The 19,369-nt window shown below is 38.0% G+C and overlaps 1 protein-coding gene across 1 annotated transcript in view; it reads left to right on the top strand.

Annotated features, from left to right (window-relative positions):
- Window positions 1-19,369, top strand: part of USH2A (usherin) — a 388,071-nt gene that overhangs the window by 155,389 nt on the left and 213,313 nt on the right. Inside the window, exons 30-32 of the mRNA XM_017730037.1 lie at window positions 10,619-10,769; window positions 11,218-11,233; window positions 13,037-13,160. Coding sequence (XP_017585526.1) covers window positions 10,619-10,769; window positions 11,218-11,233; window positions 13,037-13,160 — 291 coding nt within the window. The remainder of the gene's footprint in view (window positions 1-10,618; window positions 10,770-11,217; window positions 11,234-13,036; window positions 13,161-19,369) is intronic.

The following is a 19,369-nucleotide window of genomic DNA, read 5'->3' as shown; positions in this document are numbered from 1 at the left end:
GCCCCTGCCGGCTGCGAGCGGAACTGCACCCGAGGGGAAAGGGCCTGACAGCCGAGAAGGCTGGGACTGGGTTTGTGATTGTTTGCTGTTACTGCCAGAGTTATTGTTGTTTGTTTGCCTTGTTATACATATTTATATATATAATAGTAAAGAACTGTTATTCCTATTCCTCATATCTTTGCCTGAAAGCCCCCTAATTTCAAAATTATAATAATTCAGAGGGAAGGCGGTTGCATTTTTCATTTCAAGGGAGGCTCCTGCCTTCCTTGGCAGACATCTGTCTTTCAAACCAAGACACCCTTCCCTGGACTCTCTCCAGCCTGTCCACGTATTTTTTGCACAGCAGGGTCGAAAACTGAACACGGTGTTCCAGGTGTAGCCTTTCAAGCGCTGAGTAGAGGAGAATAATGACGTCTTCATCTCTGCTGGAGATGTCCTTGTTGATGCGACCCAACATTGTGTTGACTTTGTTTGCCACAGCAGCACACTGTTCACTCATATAACCAAAGAACTTAAGAATGGCTGCATTCAAATACTGATCTATGTGACTGTGTCAGATATGACCCTAAGATGAGCTCAGTTGGTTGGAGCATGGTGCTAATAACACCAATGTTGTGGGATCAACCCCTGGACAGGACATTCACTTAAGAGCTGGAGCTGATGATTTTTGTGGGTCCCTTCCAACTCAGAATATTCTGTGATTCTCTAGATGCTCAGGAAGAAAATGTAAGAAATATGCTAAGCATAGAATAAGTCTTCCTGTTAGTACAAATTCAGCTGGTTGGTTGTGGAATTCTTCAGCTAAAAGCTGCATTTGGACCATCGTGCTTAATGGTCTATGGTAGAATTGTAGGGGTTTTTTTAATACATTCATTCTTTCTGTTTCTATAACTGCTGTGGGAGTAATTGTTCCAGTTCAGTTTTGTGTGTATAAGAAGTGCTTCCTCTTGTTATTTATAACTCCTGCCCAATAGTTTAGTTATGTATTTTTCAATTTTGGAATTGTATGAAATATATAATTCATGTCCTAGTGGTGAGGTCAAAGCTGAGACAAGTGTAAATTAAATCACCAATCCAAAGTCATTTTACTTTAGTCTATTGATTTCAGTGAAGCCAGCACAGGTGGGCAAGTCAGTGGACAGTGAGAACTAGTTAGCCACAAATATGAGACTCCCAGAAGAAAGTGTATCTTTCCCTGATGAGTCATATTTCCTGATTAATCAAAAGTTAACATAAACACAGAACCCCACAGAGAAGTCTTTGCTTACTTTTCTTTTAAGTTTGTTGAGAATGAAAAGTTTGGCTTGTTTTCTCCCTAATTTCAGGGACATTTCTTTAGCAATTGTTTCATTGCATTCCATGAGAAAATGCTACAGTAACCCAAAGAGCCAGGCTTGCTAATGGAACAGCAGAAAGGCACCACAGCTCTCTGTGTGATCACTGATGAAGAAACTATGGTATTTTTCCACACCCTCCTTCAAATTTTCATTCCCTGTCAAGCCTAGGCACTGCTTATTCTGCTGCTTGCAAATGTATCTGAGGGCACTGACAACACTGTGTCTTACTTTTTTCCTTGCAGCTTTTTAGGCCCGTCTATTGTGTTTTGGTTTATACTTATACTGTAAATTCTTTTGAACAGTTACAGTAGGGTCCTGAGTCGTAACTGGAGCGCAGTAACAAAATGTTAAGAGCACTACCCGTTTCTCAGAAGGCTGTACTTTGTGTGTCAAATTCAAAAGAACCTCTTGTACCCTTGTCAAGAAGAAGAAAAGCTGAGCTAAATATTAAAAGTAAAATAGGTCTTTAAGTGACCATAATCCCACAGTCTCAAATGCCTATTTCTGACTCCTCAGAAACCAAAATCCTTCAAAATCTGACCCTTGTAATCTTCCAAAATGTCAAACTGTTTTTTCATTTTCATCCAAGAAAGGAATATTCATCAGATTTAAATCCTTAAAATGAGGTTCTGACTGTTGAACCAGGAGTTTATTGGATAAGGTGATATATTTCAACACAGTGTTCAGTATCTGTATTCCAGGATGAGAGTATAAAGTTAAAGCATAAATTTTTGGGATTCAAAATGTACCACACTTGCCCATCTTGCCTTCAGTTGTTTCAGTGTGGTTTGTGATCAGCTTTTTGCTTCTACTTTCCTTTGGAATCCAGAATATCAGAAGATCCTTTGGGTTGGAAGGATTATCTAGCCCATTTGATGCCATGAAGATTTTTTGCCTTTTCTTTTATACCCAGTTAAACCTTTTTTACAGCTTCTGTATTCTTAGTGCTTTTTGCCTACATTCTTGGACTTGTTTGTCAAGCTGAGAGACGAAACATTTTAGAAGTTTCGTAGCTAGGGATCAGTGTGCCCCAGACCCCAAGGTCCTCTCCAGAACACATTCTGTAAACCAAGATAGAACCACCCAGGGGAAGGCTCCTTGGGGAGGGGGGCTCACTTGAACCTCTCACTGAGGAATCTTTGGTAGATATGCTAATTAGTAAAACCTATAATGTTTTACCCGATCTTTTGGGGGTGTGCATTTTGCAGGGTGCATTTCAGTGCATTTGACCTGGACGTGTGCACCTAAGGGTCCTTAAAATAAATACCAAGGTAAAATCCCTTTCTCCCTTCTAACTGTGTTTGACTCTTGATTTTAAGACCAGGAAAAGGCATCACATTCCCCCACCTCAAGCAAGGTTGACTGGAGCAGGTTTCCCAGAATCATGTCCAGTCGAGTTTTAAATATCTCCACATATGGAGATACCTCTCTATGAGAAGCCTGTTCCAGGTTTGGCCACCCTCACAGTAAAAAGTGATTTCTTGTGTTTTTTTGGAATTTAATTTTCTCCCCAGGAGAGTGGTCACAACACCACGCCTGCCAGTGTTCAAGAAGCATTTGGGCTCTCAGACACATGGTGTTATTCTTGGGGTTGTCCTGTGCAGAGGCAGGAATTGGACTCAGTGATCACAGAATCATTTAGGCTGGAAAAGACCTCTAAGATCATCGTGACCCATGATCCTCGTGGGTCCCTTCCAACTCAGGATATTCTCTGATACTGTGAGTTGTGTATTTCAATTTGTGTCCATTTGTCCTGGGCACTACTTAGATTAGTCTGGCTGCTGCTTTGTTCCCTCCCGTCAGGTATTTATACATTTTGGTAGATCACCCTTGGCTTTCCTGAGATGATCAGTCCCAGCTCTCTCAGCCTCTCTCAGAAGAGACATGCTCCAGTCCTTTTATCGTCTCAGTGGCCCTTTTGTGTGACCCACAGAGTTGCTGAGGGTGCACACTTCCCCCTGACAAGGTCACTAATGAAGATATTGAACAGTATAAACCCCCTGGGATACACCCCTGTTGTCTTGCCTCTAACCGTGTTTTGTGCCACTGATCACAATCCTCTGATGCTTCTCTTGTCAAGCACATGCAAAACACCCATTTTAGAATTCAGATTTCTCTTACTGTAGAATTCAGGAGATTGACCAGCCTCTGATGGGCTCTAATGATGCCTACAAATAATAATGAAATAAAATGTGCTGCAAAAGAATTCACACACAATTGGTATTTATTCCTCTTACAGATTTCCCTTTCAAGTTTGTATGATTTTGCAATTCGTCCCACCTCTGTCATTGCTGCAATAGCCAAGGGCTGGTGTGGCTGCACACGTGGTAACAAGAAAATTGTGGTCGACAGCTGCCATTCCCTCCTTCCTGTGACACGTGTTTGTAATTATTTTTCACCTTTTAGTCTTTTATGTTCGGCAGATGAATATCTCAGGAAAAGTTAATTTAATGATTTAATATGGTTAATCAAAGTGTCTAAGCTGTGCTGTAGTTTTGAAAGCTCTGTAGCTGGAGAGTCTCTCAGAAGAGGAGACGGGGCCACCTGCCAAGGGCAGCCCAGCCAGGGCCACAGCACTGGGGGAAGCTCTCTGCCAGCCCAGCAAATACCCATGCTCTGGCAAGTGCTGTCAGCTGAGAGATTGTCCCTCTCAGGCGGAGCTCTGCCAGTCCCCTGCCTAAGCAGCCTGCGGCTTTGGGACTGGCCTCTGCACCCTGACTTCTGCCTCTGACAGGGTTCGGGGGTCACTGTCTGAGATGGGTATTAGAAAACGCTGTTTGTCTCAGGCTTATTTCGTCTGTGTGGGGTGAAATAAGCAATTTACCACCAATGGGGAGTTTGCTGCGTGAAGCTGTTGGTGAATTTCTTGGGCAATACTCCCATGCACTTGAAGTTATTTGAAAGCTCTTGGTTTGCACAAATACTTTACACTCAAAACATTCCTATAATGCAGTTAATGAGATTTTTTTAAATGTATAGAAAAAGATTATTGCAAACCAACTAACCTAAACGTATGTAGGGCCAGAGCACTAGGAGGACTCCCAAATCCCTGCTCCAAGCTGAGACAAATTTCTAAAGTTCTAAAACTTCTGATGTAGATAAGAATATTTGGCTAGGGCAGCTACTGCAGCAAGGGGTAGCTGATAGACCTGAAAGCCCATTAGGTTTCTGTGAGTTGTCAGGTGGTGCTTGAGCTCCTGATGACTCTAAGTCAGAGTGGCAGAACGTAGGTTCCCTTCTCCTTTCATTTAGCTGGCTTTAGCAGACTAGTGGCATATTTTTCAATATATGAATTTTAAAACATAAATTAATATTCTACAGTATCAAGACTCAAACTTGATTGAGTTTAGACCTAAATGAGCCTTGTTTACAGTTCAATGCTGTTGTATAAATTTATTCATACAAATTATAAATTGTGTGATTAAATAAACCTGAGCATTTTATCAAAATTACATCAACTCTTAGATACATACCAATACTTTCATTAATAAAAAGAAGGTAATTTCTTGATGTTTTTCAGGCTAAAAAGGATTATTATGTTTTTGTAGACATATAAAAAAAATCTGCAAAAAAGTAAAACGTTTTTCTTTGTCTCTCTGCAAACTTTTAAAGGTAATCATACTGCAGAAAATAAGCAATGATGAAGTTGTTTGGAATGGTCAAGGGTAACATAGTGATAGATATTACAAAACCAATGCTTGTGGTTAATTTACTCTTGGTGCAAAATTGCACTGTTGGGTTAAGGTTTTCTGCAAACTGAAGCAGCTAGAGAGTTGCCCTGTGCTATGGGGAATGTAACAGGTTTCCTTGAACCACTGCAACCTGAATTGCATCTTCAAAGCCAGTGGAGCTTGTGTATGGTTTGTTATGAAATATATGTGTTGGGGATAAAAGGGGTCTTCCAAGCCACCTAAATGCAATAACTAAAGTAAAATTTTTGTTTGTTCTTATAAGCTGAAGAGTTGGAATAGGTGCCCTTGTGTTGAGTAGTTCTTTATTTTATGACTTAGAAAGATGCCTTAAAAATGCAGATGTATGCGACAGATTGATGTGCACAGGCTTTCGGTTCAGAAATGCATATGTGGAAGACACATGTACTTAAACAGTTTTTGCTACAATCTGTCAAAAACAAAGTCAGTTGAGGACTTCCCTTTCTGATCAGTGGACTGTGATTAAGTGTACTGTGGCAATGATGCATCTCGACACACAAGTGACTTTGTTGGACAGATGCTGTATGACCTCGGGCATTCAAGTTAGCTAAATAGTCTGGGTTTGAGGAGGGGAGATTTGGTAATTTTTGTTTTTAAAGCTTAGACAAGAATTAAGGTAAATCTAAAGGACAAGCGTTGTATCACTTGCAGTAGGTGTATTTCAAAATAGGTTGTCATGAAATAGCATGTTGGGGAGGAAACCATGAAAAATCCGGAAAAGAAATGTCCCTTTGGCAAAAAAATACACTCAGCTCATGAAACAAATGGAATTTGTGTGGTGAGCTCTGTTCAGAACCTTAGCATTCAGCAGCAGGGTTTTCAGGCTTCATATGCAAAGTAATGCCTGGTTATGATTGAAATTAGTTAATTTACTTGTTAAAGGAAAAGAAAAAGGTTGAACTAGTTTTGCAAAATAGTCGTCTTTCACCATTTAGCTGAGTGCAGTTTTTATGGAAGTGAGGAAAATAACGTCTTTGTTACATCTGTAAGATTAAATAGGTTTTTTTGGGGGTGAGTTGTGCATGTAGGTGAATGGTCTTGCTTATACGGGAGGGCTCCATCACTAAATATATTTTTAAAACCTCACCTCGATTTATATTTGTATCATCAATCCATTCTTCAGAGTAAAAGGTCCATAAGTTGCTATAAGCAGGTGTGTCCTTTCATCTCTGAAGACCTGGTGAATTCTTGAAACAACTTCATGAAGCAGCAGGATGACAGATTGCAACAGTGAAGCAGTTGTTTCATAAAACTCTTTTAACTGGCTGGGAAAGTTGCTATAATACTGTAATTGCCTTTGAATCTATTTTTCAGATTTTGTGAACAGAGTATTAGCCCTCATACTGTAGAGGTAAACCATTTTCTTTCGTTGTTGATGAGAAGTACTAGTTTTCCACTCAAAATCTGCCAGAATGGTGTGGAATATGGCTGTGTTGCCTAAATGTACGAGACCTCCCTTTGACAGTACTGAACAAAAGAAATGCCTGCTTTATGGAGAAGTGAAGGGAAAAATGCTGGATATCTAATCTTCTTATATACTGTGTGCATTAGAACAATGAATGGACATAAAGATGCAACTAACTCTGACTAGTCCACACACCCATTTTACCATAAATTCATTGCTGACCCCTTTGCTATTGCCCATATCCATGTTGTTATCCCTCATCTGCTGGAGTGAGCCTAGCGTTTTCTCTCTTGCACAACTCTAAACCTTGACTTTCAATATTGCAAATAATTAAAGACCATTTAAATAAAAGTATAGAGAATTAAATACTAGTTTTGCATATAAAGTGGGCTTAATGTTCTAGGTGTGATTCCAGATCACTCTTTTAGACTGTTAACTTTACATTCATATTTAACAAATGACATTATTCAGTTTCATGGGGTCACTGTGTCAAAATGTCTGTGTTAGAACTTTAATTTATTTCTGGAGGTTCTTTGGGCAGATAGGAGTGGTGTGTTAAAATGATTTAGCATCTCCACTTGCCCATGTGGATTTTAAGGCTTCAAATGTAGTCTGTGATGTAAATTTTGAGTCTAGGTGGATTCAGCTGCTCTGTAGTGGCAGATTGAATGCACGGGACTCATATCCCAAATGTGTGAGGCTGACCCTCTTCTTAAATATTGATCATGTCTCTAATCCTATCTCCTGATCACAGTGACAATTCATCCACCTCTCTCCTGTTAGCATTAATAGAATACATGCAAGTGTGGCCAAATTTTGCTTTGTTAGCACCCCGTCTTGGAAAGCCTGATGGACTCTTATCAGATCAGCAATTATTGGATATAGACAAAAGATGCCAGCCTGAGAGTGTGATAATTGAGGAGTTAGGGAAAGTTTTTTTTAAAGCTGTCAGCCAACTTCATTTGATCATAGGCTATTTTTTACTGCAAAATTTATTTTGCTATTCTTTAAATTAATTCACATGTATCAGTGATGATCTTTGCTATGGTACTGCTGACTTTGTATTTCAACGTAGTCAGGTGCTGAGTGTAAATTTCACTGACTGACTGAAAGTGCAGAGGAAATGAGTGGGTAATGAGAGCAGAGCAGCCAGTTCTTTAATTGAATTAAAAGCTGGGTGACACCAATGCAGACACCTGTCCAATTACAGACAGGCCAAGGTGTTTACCATTGCTGTACAAGCGATTTGAAGATGACAGAAATCTTTCCGCCCACAGATTAACATAATGAAGGAGAACAGATTACAGTGGATGCTGGCCAAACAGATAGGATGGCAGCTGAGAAAAAAGTAGTTTGCTGAAGTATGTAAATAAAATCTGTGCACTTTCTATTGCCTACCTATGCACATCTGTTTCTTTGTTAAAAAAAAATAGTGCAAGAGTACACATGAAGGAAAAACATTAATTAAGAAATGAAAAAAAAATTCTTTAAGTTGCTGCCTTTGCTGAATTGATTTTTTAACATAAACCTCCTGTAGCAAAAGAGTTTGTTTACTTTTTCTTTTTCATGCAAATTCTCTCAGCCTTTCACAAATGTACCTATGCAATGGGAAGTCTGTTGTGCTACAGGTGCTTTGTATAAAACCTTCCTACTTCGTCATAAGTAAACCAAACAGCCCAGTCGAAACCTTCTACATGTCCTGGCATCTTTTTGGATATGTGTGATATTCTGCAGCTCTCAGTGCTTGAAGCCACTGGTAACCCTACAGAATGTCTTCCATGAGGAAATGCAAGGAGCATTAATTCACTGCTTCATAAGAAACAAGTGCTACAAGTGCTAAATGTACAAGTCAAACTAAATTGCTTCCTACAGCACAGCAGAGTGAAGAGATGGCATATATGCAATGCCATGCACCTCTTGACCAGGAACTTGAAAATGTCACAGTTAGAGGATTTGGTTCCTGCTTGTGTTTGCTTGTGGAAGGTAATTCCCAAAGCACCTTCTATAGTTTCCTGTGTTTAATGCTCTAAGATCTGGAAATAAGTGGAAGTTACTGTCATGTGCAAAAAAAAGATGGTGTTTTGACTAATGGAATTTCTGTGTTGAATAATGTAGTGTAGATTCCAATAATTCCAATACTTTACAGTCATAGTAATGCCTGAAGGGGGGGCCATACAAGAAAGCTGAAAAGGGACTTCTTACAAGGGACTGTAGTGAAAGGACAAAGGGTAATGGCTTTAATCTGAAAGAGGTTAGATTTAGATCAGATATTGGGAAGATACTGTGGGCATGGTGAAGCACTGGAACAGGTTGCCCAGAGAGGCTATGGATGCCCCATCCCTGGAAGTGTTCAAGGCCAGGCTGAATGGGGTTGGAGGCAGATGATCTTTATGGTCCCTTTCAACCCAGACCATTCTATGAAAACATTATTTCCTATTTTATGTCTTTTTGATGGCTCTTAAAAATATTTTCCTTCCGTCACAGGAAGATTACAGGGACATTTGTTTGGTGGTGACCAACACAGCATTCTTCTTCTTTCCTGTCACACTTATATTGGATGTCAGTACAGCTCTCCACTGTTAACTGGGGATTTGCAAAATCAAAACTATAACCAGAGCAAGCAGATGCTGGTCAACTGGTTTTAGTTTAGCACTACTCTGAAGTAAAAGTGATTACTTCTGAATATCTCTCCATTTGTATGAGGAGAAGTGCACCCCAGAGAATTCAAATAGAAAGATCATTGTTACGCCAACCTTTGAAGTTTTTTGATTGATTGCAAGAAAAGGCATAAACGTTGCTAATTCAGTGAAAGCTAATCTCCTATTTTCCATGTGAACACATCTATTACTAAACACAATATAAACGTGTACAGACTGATGGTTCTACTCAGAAAATAATATATTTTTTCTGTAGCTATTAATTTCCAACATCAAATTCTCCATGCCCTTTTTGTGATTATAAAGGGCTTACATGAGGAAAAAATATTTTTTTAATGCAGTGCAGTTATATTGCATTCTGTTAGTGTAGTAACCCAGTGAAGAGCAATAATGAGGACTAATTTTGTCTACCTGTTTGTGTACATGTAATGCTGAAGGGATTTTTAGACTACTTGTGCTGTGGGACAGCTGGCCAGAAATTAGGGTTCTTTGATGTGCTGGGTTTTTTTTCAAGCTGATTTGCAAAATCCAGGTGTTGGACAGTTTTTAAAAAACATGATTTGCTAGAAATTTTATTTTTTTAATAAAACACCACATTGATTTTGCTAGAGCTGTGAGAGTCCATGTGAGAACACGATTTGAAATAAAACTTGGCATGAATTGGCCTTCTTTTAATTACTTTTGTATTTAGATTCTGTATTACTTTATTGTTGGACCTACTTTAAAATGGGAACTGCTGATGTTTCTAAAAATGACTCTAAACTAAATTTTTCCCCTTGTACCTTCTGTATCTCATAGTTCAAAATGTTGAGAAACTTCCTGAAGTGGTAAGCAGTGATTTGGTGTATTTGTTATAACAAGGAGCTGATGGACATGTGAGAATTTAGTAACTTCTCTTCACCAACATAAAGCAGGACCTGAAATGGAATAAGGCTCCAGATCTTTTCTTCTTGTAAACCCTTGGGTACTGTCACCTGGATTATGTTACTGTAGTAGTATAGCGAATGTATGGTCTATATGCTGCCACTGAATGGAAGACTAATGAGATGTTTCATAAAAAAAGAGATTTCAGTTCATGGATGACTAGGGACATCGTTGGAGAGGAGGCATTAAAAAAAACTTGTCCTGGGAGGCAGTGAAAATTCCTTGGAAAAACAGATTGAATAACTGAAAAAACTTTGAGGCAGGGATTAAGAAAAAAACTCCTTCATTGTCATTGTTGCATTAAAATATACACCTCAGTTTTGAAGTAATATCTGTTTCAATGAGCCTAACTGAAGAAACACAGGTGCATCTTTAGTACTAAAAATGAAATAAAATATCACTTGCTCTTAAATTATTTTGTAAAATTTAAGTCATGGATGATAGCAATGAAACCTTAAATAGTTTTTATTTTCACCTGTAACAGTGGGAGCCCGTAACAGAAAAGTTTCTTTTCCCTCTGTGTGTGTCTGCATGTAATCAGTCTGTACCCTGTACATGCTAACACCTTGCTTTCTTGTGTTGCAGGTGTATTGACGGGCTTGCATCCCTTCACAAACTATGCTGTAACCCTCACTGCTTGCACTTTGGCTGGCTGTACTGAGAGCTTGCATGCATTGAACATCTCCACTCCACAAGAAGGTAAAGTAATTTCAAAGGTCTTGACTTCCACATTTCAGTCATGAATAATAAAACAGGAGAAGAGCTAAACGCTGCAAAGCCATTTGCTGGAAAACCCCAACCTAATTTGATGACAAAGTGCATTGCCAGACCATAATTGCTCCATTTTTTGGGGGGTGCGAAAATGAATCAAACTCCATACCCTTTAATGACATGCATCTTTAATAGCTGTAATGCAGATTAATGGGCTTTTTAATTGCTGTTACATTGTTCATGCAAGAGCCTTGTCATTAATATGAAGCATCTGAAAGATTAATGAAAGCTTCCTCATTTTACTATGGCTCAGAAGTAAATCTAGAGACAGTCTGACTAAAAAGAATTGATTGTATGGCAGAGTATGAAATTGAGAATCAAACGGTTGATTTCTATGGTTTCTTTTAACCACTAAACACCAGCAATAGGCAACAATTATTTCAGTGTGATGAAACTGCCAAATGCCAATTGAGTTCTTTATTAATTGCTGTTCAGATTTTCCCTTTTTTTTCTCTAAACACTTTTACATGTTGTTGTGCTCAAACTTAAGGGTTGTGAGTGTAAATTAATGCTTCCTATGCTTACATTAAGAACTAGGGCACAAAGAAAGAAAAAGTGCATTCAGTTCTGACTTTAGAGTCTAGGCTGATACGTAATGCACATCAATTACTAGGAAAAATGCCCCAAAAATATCAGTGACATATCTAACTTCATTCTCAATTAAACATAAAGTTCACATCTCCCAGTTCTGTCATCCCAAAGCCATATTAATCCAGTTAAAATAATCAGTTACTCCAAATCTACACCAGCAGACTAATGAAGACTTTGACACATATTTATTGGACAGTAGTTAATCTTCCATGATGCAAAGTAGTTTTCAAAATTCCCTCCCTCCCACGGTTCTTTGTTTTATCTTCTCATGTAAACTAGGTTTTAATACAGTGCCTATAAAGAAAATAAAATTTTGGCGTGAAGTCATGTGAATTATAGCCATAATAGTTAAAAGGATGCTGAAGTGTTGAACTGCTGCCAAAGCAGGTTGTTGTGCAAGGTGTTGTCTTGATGAGGACAGTGCTGAAGATTGCAGTCTAACATTGCTAGAACAGAGTTTCGGTGTGACCACGTTAGTAACTGCCAGCAGCACCAATCAAATCAAAATCCAATTTTTGCTTCTTGGATGTTTAAGATAAACTGACTGAGATTGTCCAGTGGCATTCTCCATGAAAGGGTGCAGCCTCTGACAGCCAAATAGTTAACGGACCCTGTGATATAAACATGAAACCCATTATTTCAATATTTGTGTATTTCTTTCTGCTGTGACATAGCAATTAAAAATAAATTGTTTATGTCCTATTTTCTCAGCTTAGTGAATAAAGCAGAAATGCTTACCTGTCATAAAGGAATGGCTTAGGCAAGAGTAGATTTTTTTTTTTTCCCCAGAGATTGAATAAAGCCATGGGGAACATGTGTTTTATCCCTCAGAAGAATTGAACAAAAAGTCAATGTGTGGAATTTCTATTTTTGGATGCTCTTGTTGCCTGCTCTTAGTAACAATAAATTGGTGATACAGAAGAGAGACACCATATCACACCCTCCAGCTATCCCTGTTTCCCTATTGAAACATTCATTACTTTATATTGTTTTCACATTGCCAGGCACTGCTAGTTATTGTTTTAAATTGCTAGCACAGAGCTTGTAAATTACAAGATATTTCTCCCAGACTAAGGCCTCAGCTCTGCTCCCCTTGCGATATTCACTGGGATTTCTTGTGTTTCTAAGGTGTAACTCAGTGGAACAGTGAAAGAACTTGACTCTTAAATTATCATCCATTGCCAACTTCCAGTATGTTCTATACATAAAATCTACATTAAACAAACATTACTAAGTGTATTGGATTATGAAAAATTTGAAATAAGGGGCAGTGCCTAAGAACAGATCACCTGCATTGGTGATTAGGATGATCATTTTGTAGTTAGCAATAAAAACCATGAAAGAAGAGAAAGTAATTTGTATTAAAAAAAGGACTGCACTAAAATCCTGTACCCCTCACCTTGCTCAGTGTTATCAAGCTGCAAAGATAAAATTATAGAAGCATAATTATTCTCCTAAAAGCAAAGAGTATATTGCCATATTTCATAGAAGTTTCTGTTTGGCTAGATAATGTAGGAGACTTCTCAAAGTTCTGATATGTTGCAGACATTAAGTCTCGTCTGAAATTCCAGCTTTGCCAAAAATCAGTCTGGTAGTATCCTCTCATTGAAACTCTTTATTATTTGTGGAAAGACAATGTAGTATAACTTTATACATTTTTTCACCAGCCCCTGCAAAACACCAAATGGTATTATTACACAATATACTTTATATATGAATGGAATACCAATTTACTCTGGAAATGGAACTAAGTATGTTGTAAAAGGTGAGTTCTCTGCTAGGTAGCATGTCAGATGGGTATCTCATGGTTGCTATGAATAATTGTGTGATTGACCCCTTCTTATTTCAGAGGAATGAAAAATAATTCTAAAATTGGTTGGATGCACTTTAAACCCTGATGGGTTTCATATTTTAAAACACCTCACTTTTTTTTGGGACTCATAGACATTAATGCCACCATGGATGGTGTGCTTCTTTCGCAGGATCTGAGTCATCTTTTTAATGGTTTTATAACATTTTGATCTCATACCATGCAGCTGTCAAAGCAAGTTAACTGCAAACTGTTGAAGACATGTACAGATTTAGTAGTTTTTCTTACTGCCTTCCTTAAATATTGTTAATTAGAGAGATACCACATTGCTTACCTGAAGCCTCTGTTTTATTCATTTATTAAAAGTAGAAACGAATAATCTATTTTCTCCTGATAATGGTTGTGCCATGTGCCAGTAGCCAAATTATATCAGTGCTCTTAAACTATTACGTTGAAGTTAAGTGCCTGTTATTGGGCAATACAGTGAAGTGTGGTAATCTGACTTTCTATTTTAATGCAATTGATGTCATTTAATGAATTATCCAAATTACATATTCAGATATTATGCAAACAACGACAAAAATAATAATGAAAAAAAACCACAAACAACAAAAACAAACTAAAAAAACCCCAAACAACCAAAAAAACCCAACAAGAAAATATGGAGCTAGAAGTGTCATGCCACAGCATAAGGACTATTGTGGACCCATCAGAACTTGCATGTGTTGGTAGGTACAAGTGAAAATAAAACATTTTGTATTGGACAACTCAGGGGAAAAGGGGTACCAAAACCCTACTTTCTTTTTAATGTGAGGCCTTAAAATTCAAAGCCATTTCTGCATCTTGAGTCAGTATAAAACATATTTAAAAATTCATATAGTTCAAATTTCTTTGCCTCGCACAGGCCATAAGGTACTGGTGTGGTGGGTCAGTTTTGACACTGAAAAATGAATCCAGTTAGAGAACCTCCTGAAGGCTGTTGATGATCGCTATAATAAATAGTGCACACTTTAAGTCAAACTTTTTCATTCTGTATTCAAAGGTAATGGATTTTTCGTAACCATAGTAACCTTAGTGTATTTCTGGATAAATACATGAGGTATATACATTCTGGTTTTATTTTTGAATATAAACTACCACATTATGTATTACTAATAATATGAAAAATAGGATATAGGTTAGCATAATGACAGCTCAAACTAGTGTGCATTTTTCTTCTGCAAAAAATAAATATTTATCAAAAGTGTAGGTTCAATTAATTTCTCCCCCATCTCCCCAGTTTTCTGGTATTCTTGCAGTGCCATTTGTCTTTTTTTTGCAAGATTTCCATTAATCTCTCATTGCTGTATCATAGCACTGTTCTTAAAAATTTTGAAGTGCAAATAGTTGTGCTTCCAGTCTTACTAAAATCATTACTGAAAGTTCATCATAGGTTCATCACTTTACTGAAATGTTCATCTGCAGCCTGGTTGTAAATGGGCAAGCGATGTAAAACATTTGAGGAAGTGTTCACCATAATGTATTTTGGTTGGCTGGTTTTAGATTCATGTCCGAGTGTAGTCTGAATTACAGCCAAAATGAATGCTTATTGATAGAAATTACGGTCAAGTGGCTTTTGTAATTCTTCTTTGAAAATATAGAAAAACATAAGGATTCTACCCTTAAATCTTGAGTGATATGTCAGAATACATTCAGCTAGTAGTAGTGAGATGAAATCTCATCTTGTTCATAAGTTTACTAGAGAAGCTCTTGTTGCTTTTATGTAAAAATTATTTATTTATACTTTACTATAAATTTTTATATTTTTTGGTCCTATTGAGCATTTAATGACTTTGATTTCAAATAATTTTTAGGCAGATATGGATCTAAAGAAAACAGTAAATCTTACTCATTCAAGAGAGGGCTGGTGGATCAGATCGTGTTACCATGCGCTGTTCACCACAAGAGCCACTCTTGCCTGCCATTATGTACGTGGTGTGGAGATCAGTCTGTTTGCTTTGGATCCATTTTATGTAGCTGCCAGTTTCTCCCTCTGCCTGAGGGAGAAGTGGTGATGTGAACCAGTAGGCTGGGATTTGGGTCACTAGAAATCCCAGTCCTTGTGAACCAGGTTTATTCAAGATCTTGCTAAGATCTGCCTGTATCTTTAATTTGACCTGATTTTGCTTCCTTTCAGAGCCCAAGATTTTCCACTTTGTAGGTCTGATTTAGAGAAGGTATAACATAATCTTCTTTTTTTTGTTGTTCCCCAAGGGCAACAGTTTTGTGGTGAAAAGCTGCAGCTTTTGGCTTTAGAGTATTATGTTATATACGTTTTGGCTTTTTCCATATAATTATCCTTTTGTTTCCAGCATTTGTGCTAGTGATGTTGGTAACTTATTGCCACAACATCATATACTATTGACCCTAAACAGACAAAGTTCATTGTCTCTGACATCTGCTTCCTATTTACTCACCAAAATTATTTTCTTAATTTAGTAGCTATATGACTTAGTTCCTGGCCAGTAGTCTATACCAGAAAGTCATAGATTCTTTCTGTGCTTTTGAAGTGCTGTATTTTGTGAAATGTGATGGTTTTCTAAACCTTTCTTTTTAAGAAGATATAAATTCTGTTTAAAAATTAGTACTTCACTGACTTGCATTTCAGACCATGGAAAGTGCTTCAGTTTAAGCCCATACTAATCAATCCAGAACTTGAGGAGGGATATGTTTTCTCAACACCATAATAGCAAATATATTGTTAGCTTAATTTCTGATCTTGACAGTTGTTCAGGGCTTGAAATACTCATTGATTTTCATGGAAATTCAAGTGTTTGTTTCCTCTAGGGGTTGAGCTGTAATTAAAAAGGAAACCCTTTAAAAGCACATATGGCAAATGTACACTTTACCACATTGAAAAAGAAGATCCATTAGGCATCCATCATCCATTAGTGCCTTTAAATATTTCCCCCATATTGACAAGTTTGGTTTCTGTGTTGTGAGTAATAAAACACTGAAATGAAGCCAGCCTGTCTAGCACAACACCTGTATTAACTGTCTGTCTGTGATTTTTCTGCCTCCCACCTTCATGCATTTGCTTTATGTGGTATATGTTCTGCTTCTCCATGCAATCTGGGTTGTATTTCACATCCTATATTCCAGTGAAAGCCTAATGTCTCCAACAGATGAGCCCAGAGGAAATAGTCCCAGATCCCAGGTGAAACTTGGGCTGTGTGAATCCATGCCCCTGTATTTATGCTTTCAGTTCCTCTGTGTGTGAGTGCAGAAGCTCCTGTAACCAAGGCCAACATCTGCAGCTCAGGAGAGTAGTTGCAGTAGGGTTCTGCTCCCCAAACCTTCAGACCTTACTGTGCTGTAGATGATTAGCAGCTGTGAGGAGTTGGAGGAGCTTGTACAGTGATCTTCAGAGCTCTTAACATATTGAACTTAAAAAGGCAGTGGATTTTCCCTGGGATCAGGAAAATATTCTTCTCATCCAAACACTCACAGAAAAAACTGAAGCTTCTACTTTGAAATCTGGAAAATTCTTAATGTAATTATTTTAAAGATATTTTTAAGTGTATGCAAGGTATCCCTTCTTTTCTTCTCTTTTGTTTAATTTAGTCTCAGAAATTTTCTACCTGCCTTAGATGAAAGGGGCAACAGTGTGGGTATCATCCTGAAAAGTACTAGACTGCAGTGGCCTGAGCTGGTGGTGCCAATACCAATAGCAGAAAGGTGGTCTGAAAAATGCAGAATGTTATAGCATAAGCAGAGATTATCAGATGTGACCCACGTGCCCAGTTTGGTTTTTTTTTTTTTTGTGGGGAACCTTACTGATGTGAAGAAACTTGAGAAAAAAGGTTAGAGCAAAAATATTCCTATATTCTTAAAAGCTGAGAATTTGATGGACTGAGAAATGGTGTTCATTGTCTAACATATTTACAAAGGGGAATTACTTTGTGGAAGGTTTAGAAAACAAAACAAGACAAAAAAGTATGAATCTATCTTTGCTCTGAGCTTGGCATTGAGGATGTCTCTCTGCATTTTCTGCAGCACTAGGTGCTTGACAATGTTAACAAATTGTGTTCGTATAATTTTCCTAGCAGAATCTAATGGTTCTCCTCATGAATCTTTAAAAGGAAGATATTCTTATTAAGACTCAGCTGTATGAAACTTATTTTTCTCTGCCAGCCTGAAAGAAGCGTTTCCAGTTTTTCAGGAAAGAGATCGTGTCAGCTGTGTTACAAGGGCAGATCCTCAACTGAGTTAAATGAGTATAGAGTTATCCTAAATTGCATGTCCAAGAGTTTATAAAAAAATGTGACAGAGTACTTTGTACCAGGTTTCTGGGCAAAATATTAAGGAGAGCCTTGGAAAAGGTGAGAAAGAGCTGTCTTCACAATATTTTTTCTAAGAGCATGAACTAAGCTTTAGCTTATTCAAATTGTTATTTGACCTGAGTGAGGAAAGGCTGATCCTACAAAACCGGGTTAGAATAGGAGCCTTGTTTTTCTGTGAGGAAGAGACAGATGTTTGACATCTGTTCAATCAGGGCTTAACATATCTGAACTTAAAAAATGGAGAATCCCAAATTAGTACCTGTATTTTTTATGTTGCTCTAAACCAGTAGTGATTACAGTACACATCATGCACAGCCATGTGCAATAACTACATTTTGCAGAAAACTTGGGAAAGTTTTTGGTCCTTTATGCCACATGAATACTGCTTGTTTTAAATGAGAGTTCATGATAATAAAAGCAGAATCCATCGTAATATCAGTATTGCACTGATTGCCAAGTGAAACAATTTGAGCAAGAAAATCCACAGAATTGTCTGTAGAAGATAATTGCAGTGAGATGTATCACACTGCAAGAAGTTGAACCACTGAGAAGAAAATCCTTACTATCTTATGTTTAAGATGTTGTTCTTGTGGTTACTTTTCATATTTTTCAGCCGTAGCCGTGTTTAAGAACAACGATTTCCAACCCTAAGGATTTGCATTCCTTTGTTTTGGGTCCTGCTCAAAGATGACAGGCAGCTTTTGCCTTAAAGGACAAACAATAGAAAAATTCTGTAGTCCTCTGGTATGAGTTTATTTCCCATCTTCCAGGTGGCAGTGAAATACTTAAAATTACCAGATGCGCTCAGTCTGTTCTTCCACTACAGGTATTGGAAAGAGTTGTTTGCCATCAAATACAATGTTAGTGCTAGATTTATATATATATTATAACCCTGAATGTCACATTTTCTCTTTTTTTTTTTTTTTTTGTGAAGCAGAGACTTCTTTAACACCATGGTGAGCAATAAAAGTTAGTCTTTGCTTCTTTGTAGGTAGAATTGGTTGTCTGAAACATCTTGCATGGGACCCAATGAGACTTGGCCCAGTGTCTCGCGCTTATTTTAGGGTCTTGCATTACTATGCAACAGTGCCAGGCTGACCCCTTATATTTGGTTTAGCAACATATCTAGCTGATAAGTCATACAGGATGGCATATGAAGAATGCCTGCTTCTCCAGGCTTTATTCTGGCCCTTTTATGCATTTAAGTGAACATCTAGAGGTGCACCTGGCACTAGAGGGCAGGGTACACCAGCCTTACAGGAGGAGCTGCCTTCCTCTACGAGTTGTAGGCATGTAAGAAGGCACATTTGATGCACCTGAAGTGGCAACGCTGACATTGCCGGTGACCGGTGCTACCGTAATTAATTCCACAGACCCAGAATGCAGATTCAGCAGGCACCAAACCAAAGGGCAAATGGGCTGTCTGAGCCTGGCGTTCCGGTATTTCAAATTCAGACAGAAAGATCTGGTGCACTCGTTGGACTTAATAATACTGATCTGGGGAATTCAGAGGGGAGGGAGGCAGGGGAAGGGTAAAAAGCATTATGTTTATTTGTAGCAGCTCTCTTGTATCATTTTCTATTGCAGTGCATTAGTGCAGTGTTAAATAAAATCTGCTTATTTAAAATCCTTTTAAATAGTGTTTAAATATCTGCTAAAGTAGTTATCCTTGCTGCAGATTTCAGTTAACCTTGTCGCAGATATTAAGCCTGAAGCTACACAGACTTTTAGGGACCTTGATTATAGAGCAAAACCTAATGGTGTCATTATAAAACCACAGCTGGACAAGCTTCTGGAGTCCTTGTCCTTTGATCAGATTTGGGTAACACAGCAAGCCAGGAG

This window comes from Corvus brachyrhynchos, unplaced genomic scaffold (genome assembly GCF_000691975.1).
Source record: "Corvus brachyrhynchos isolate BGI_N302 unplaced genomic scaffold, ASM69197v1 scaffold101, whole genome shotgun sequence".
In the NCBI taxonomy this organism is placed as follows: Eukaryota; Metazoa; Chordata; class Aves; order Passeriformes; family Corvidae; genus Corvus; species Corvus brachyrhynchos.
Note: the sequence above shows the minus strand (reverse complement) of the source record. Positions and strands in the feature narration are given on the sequence as shown.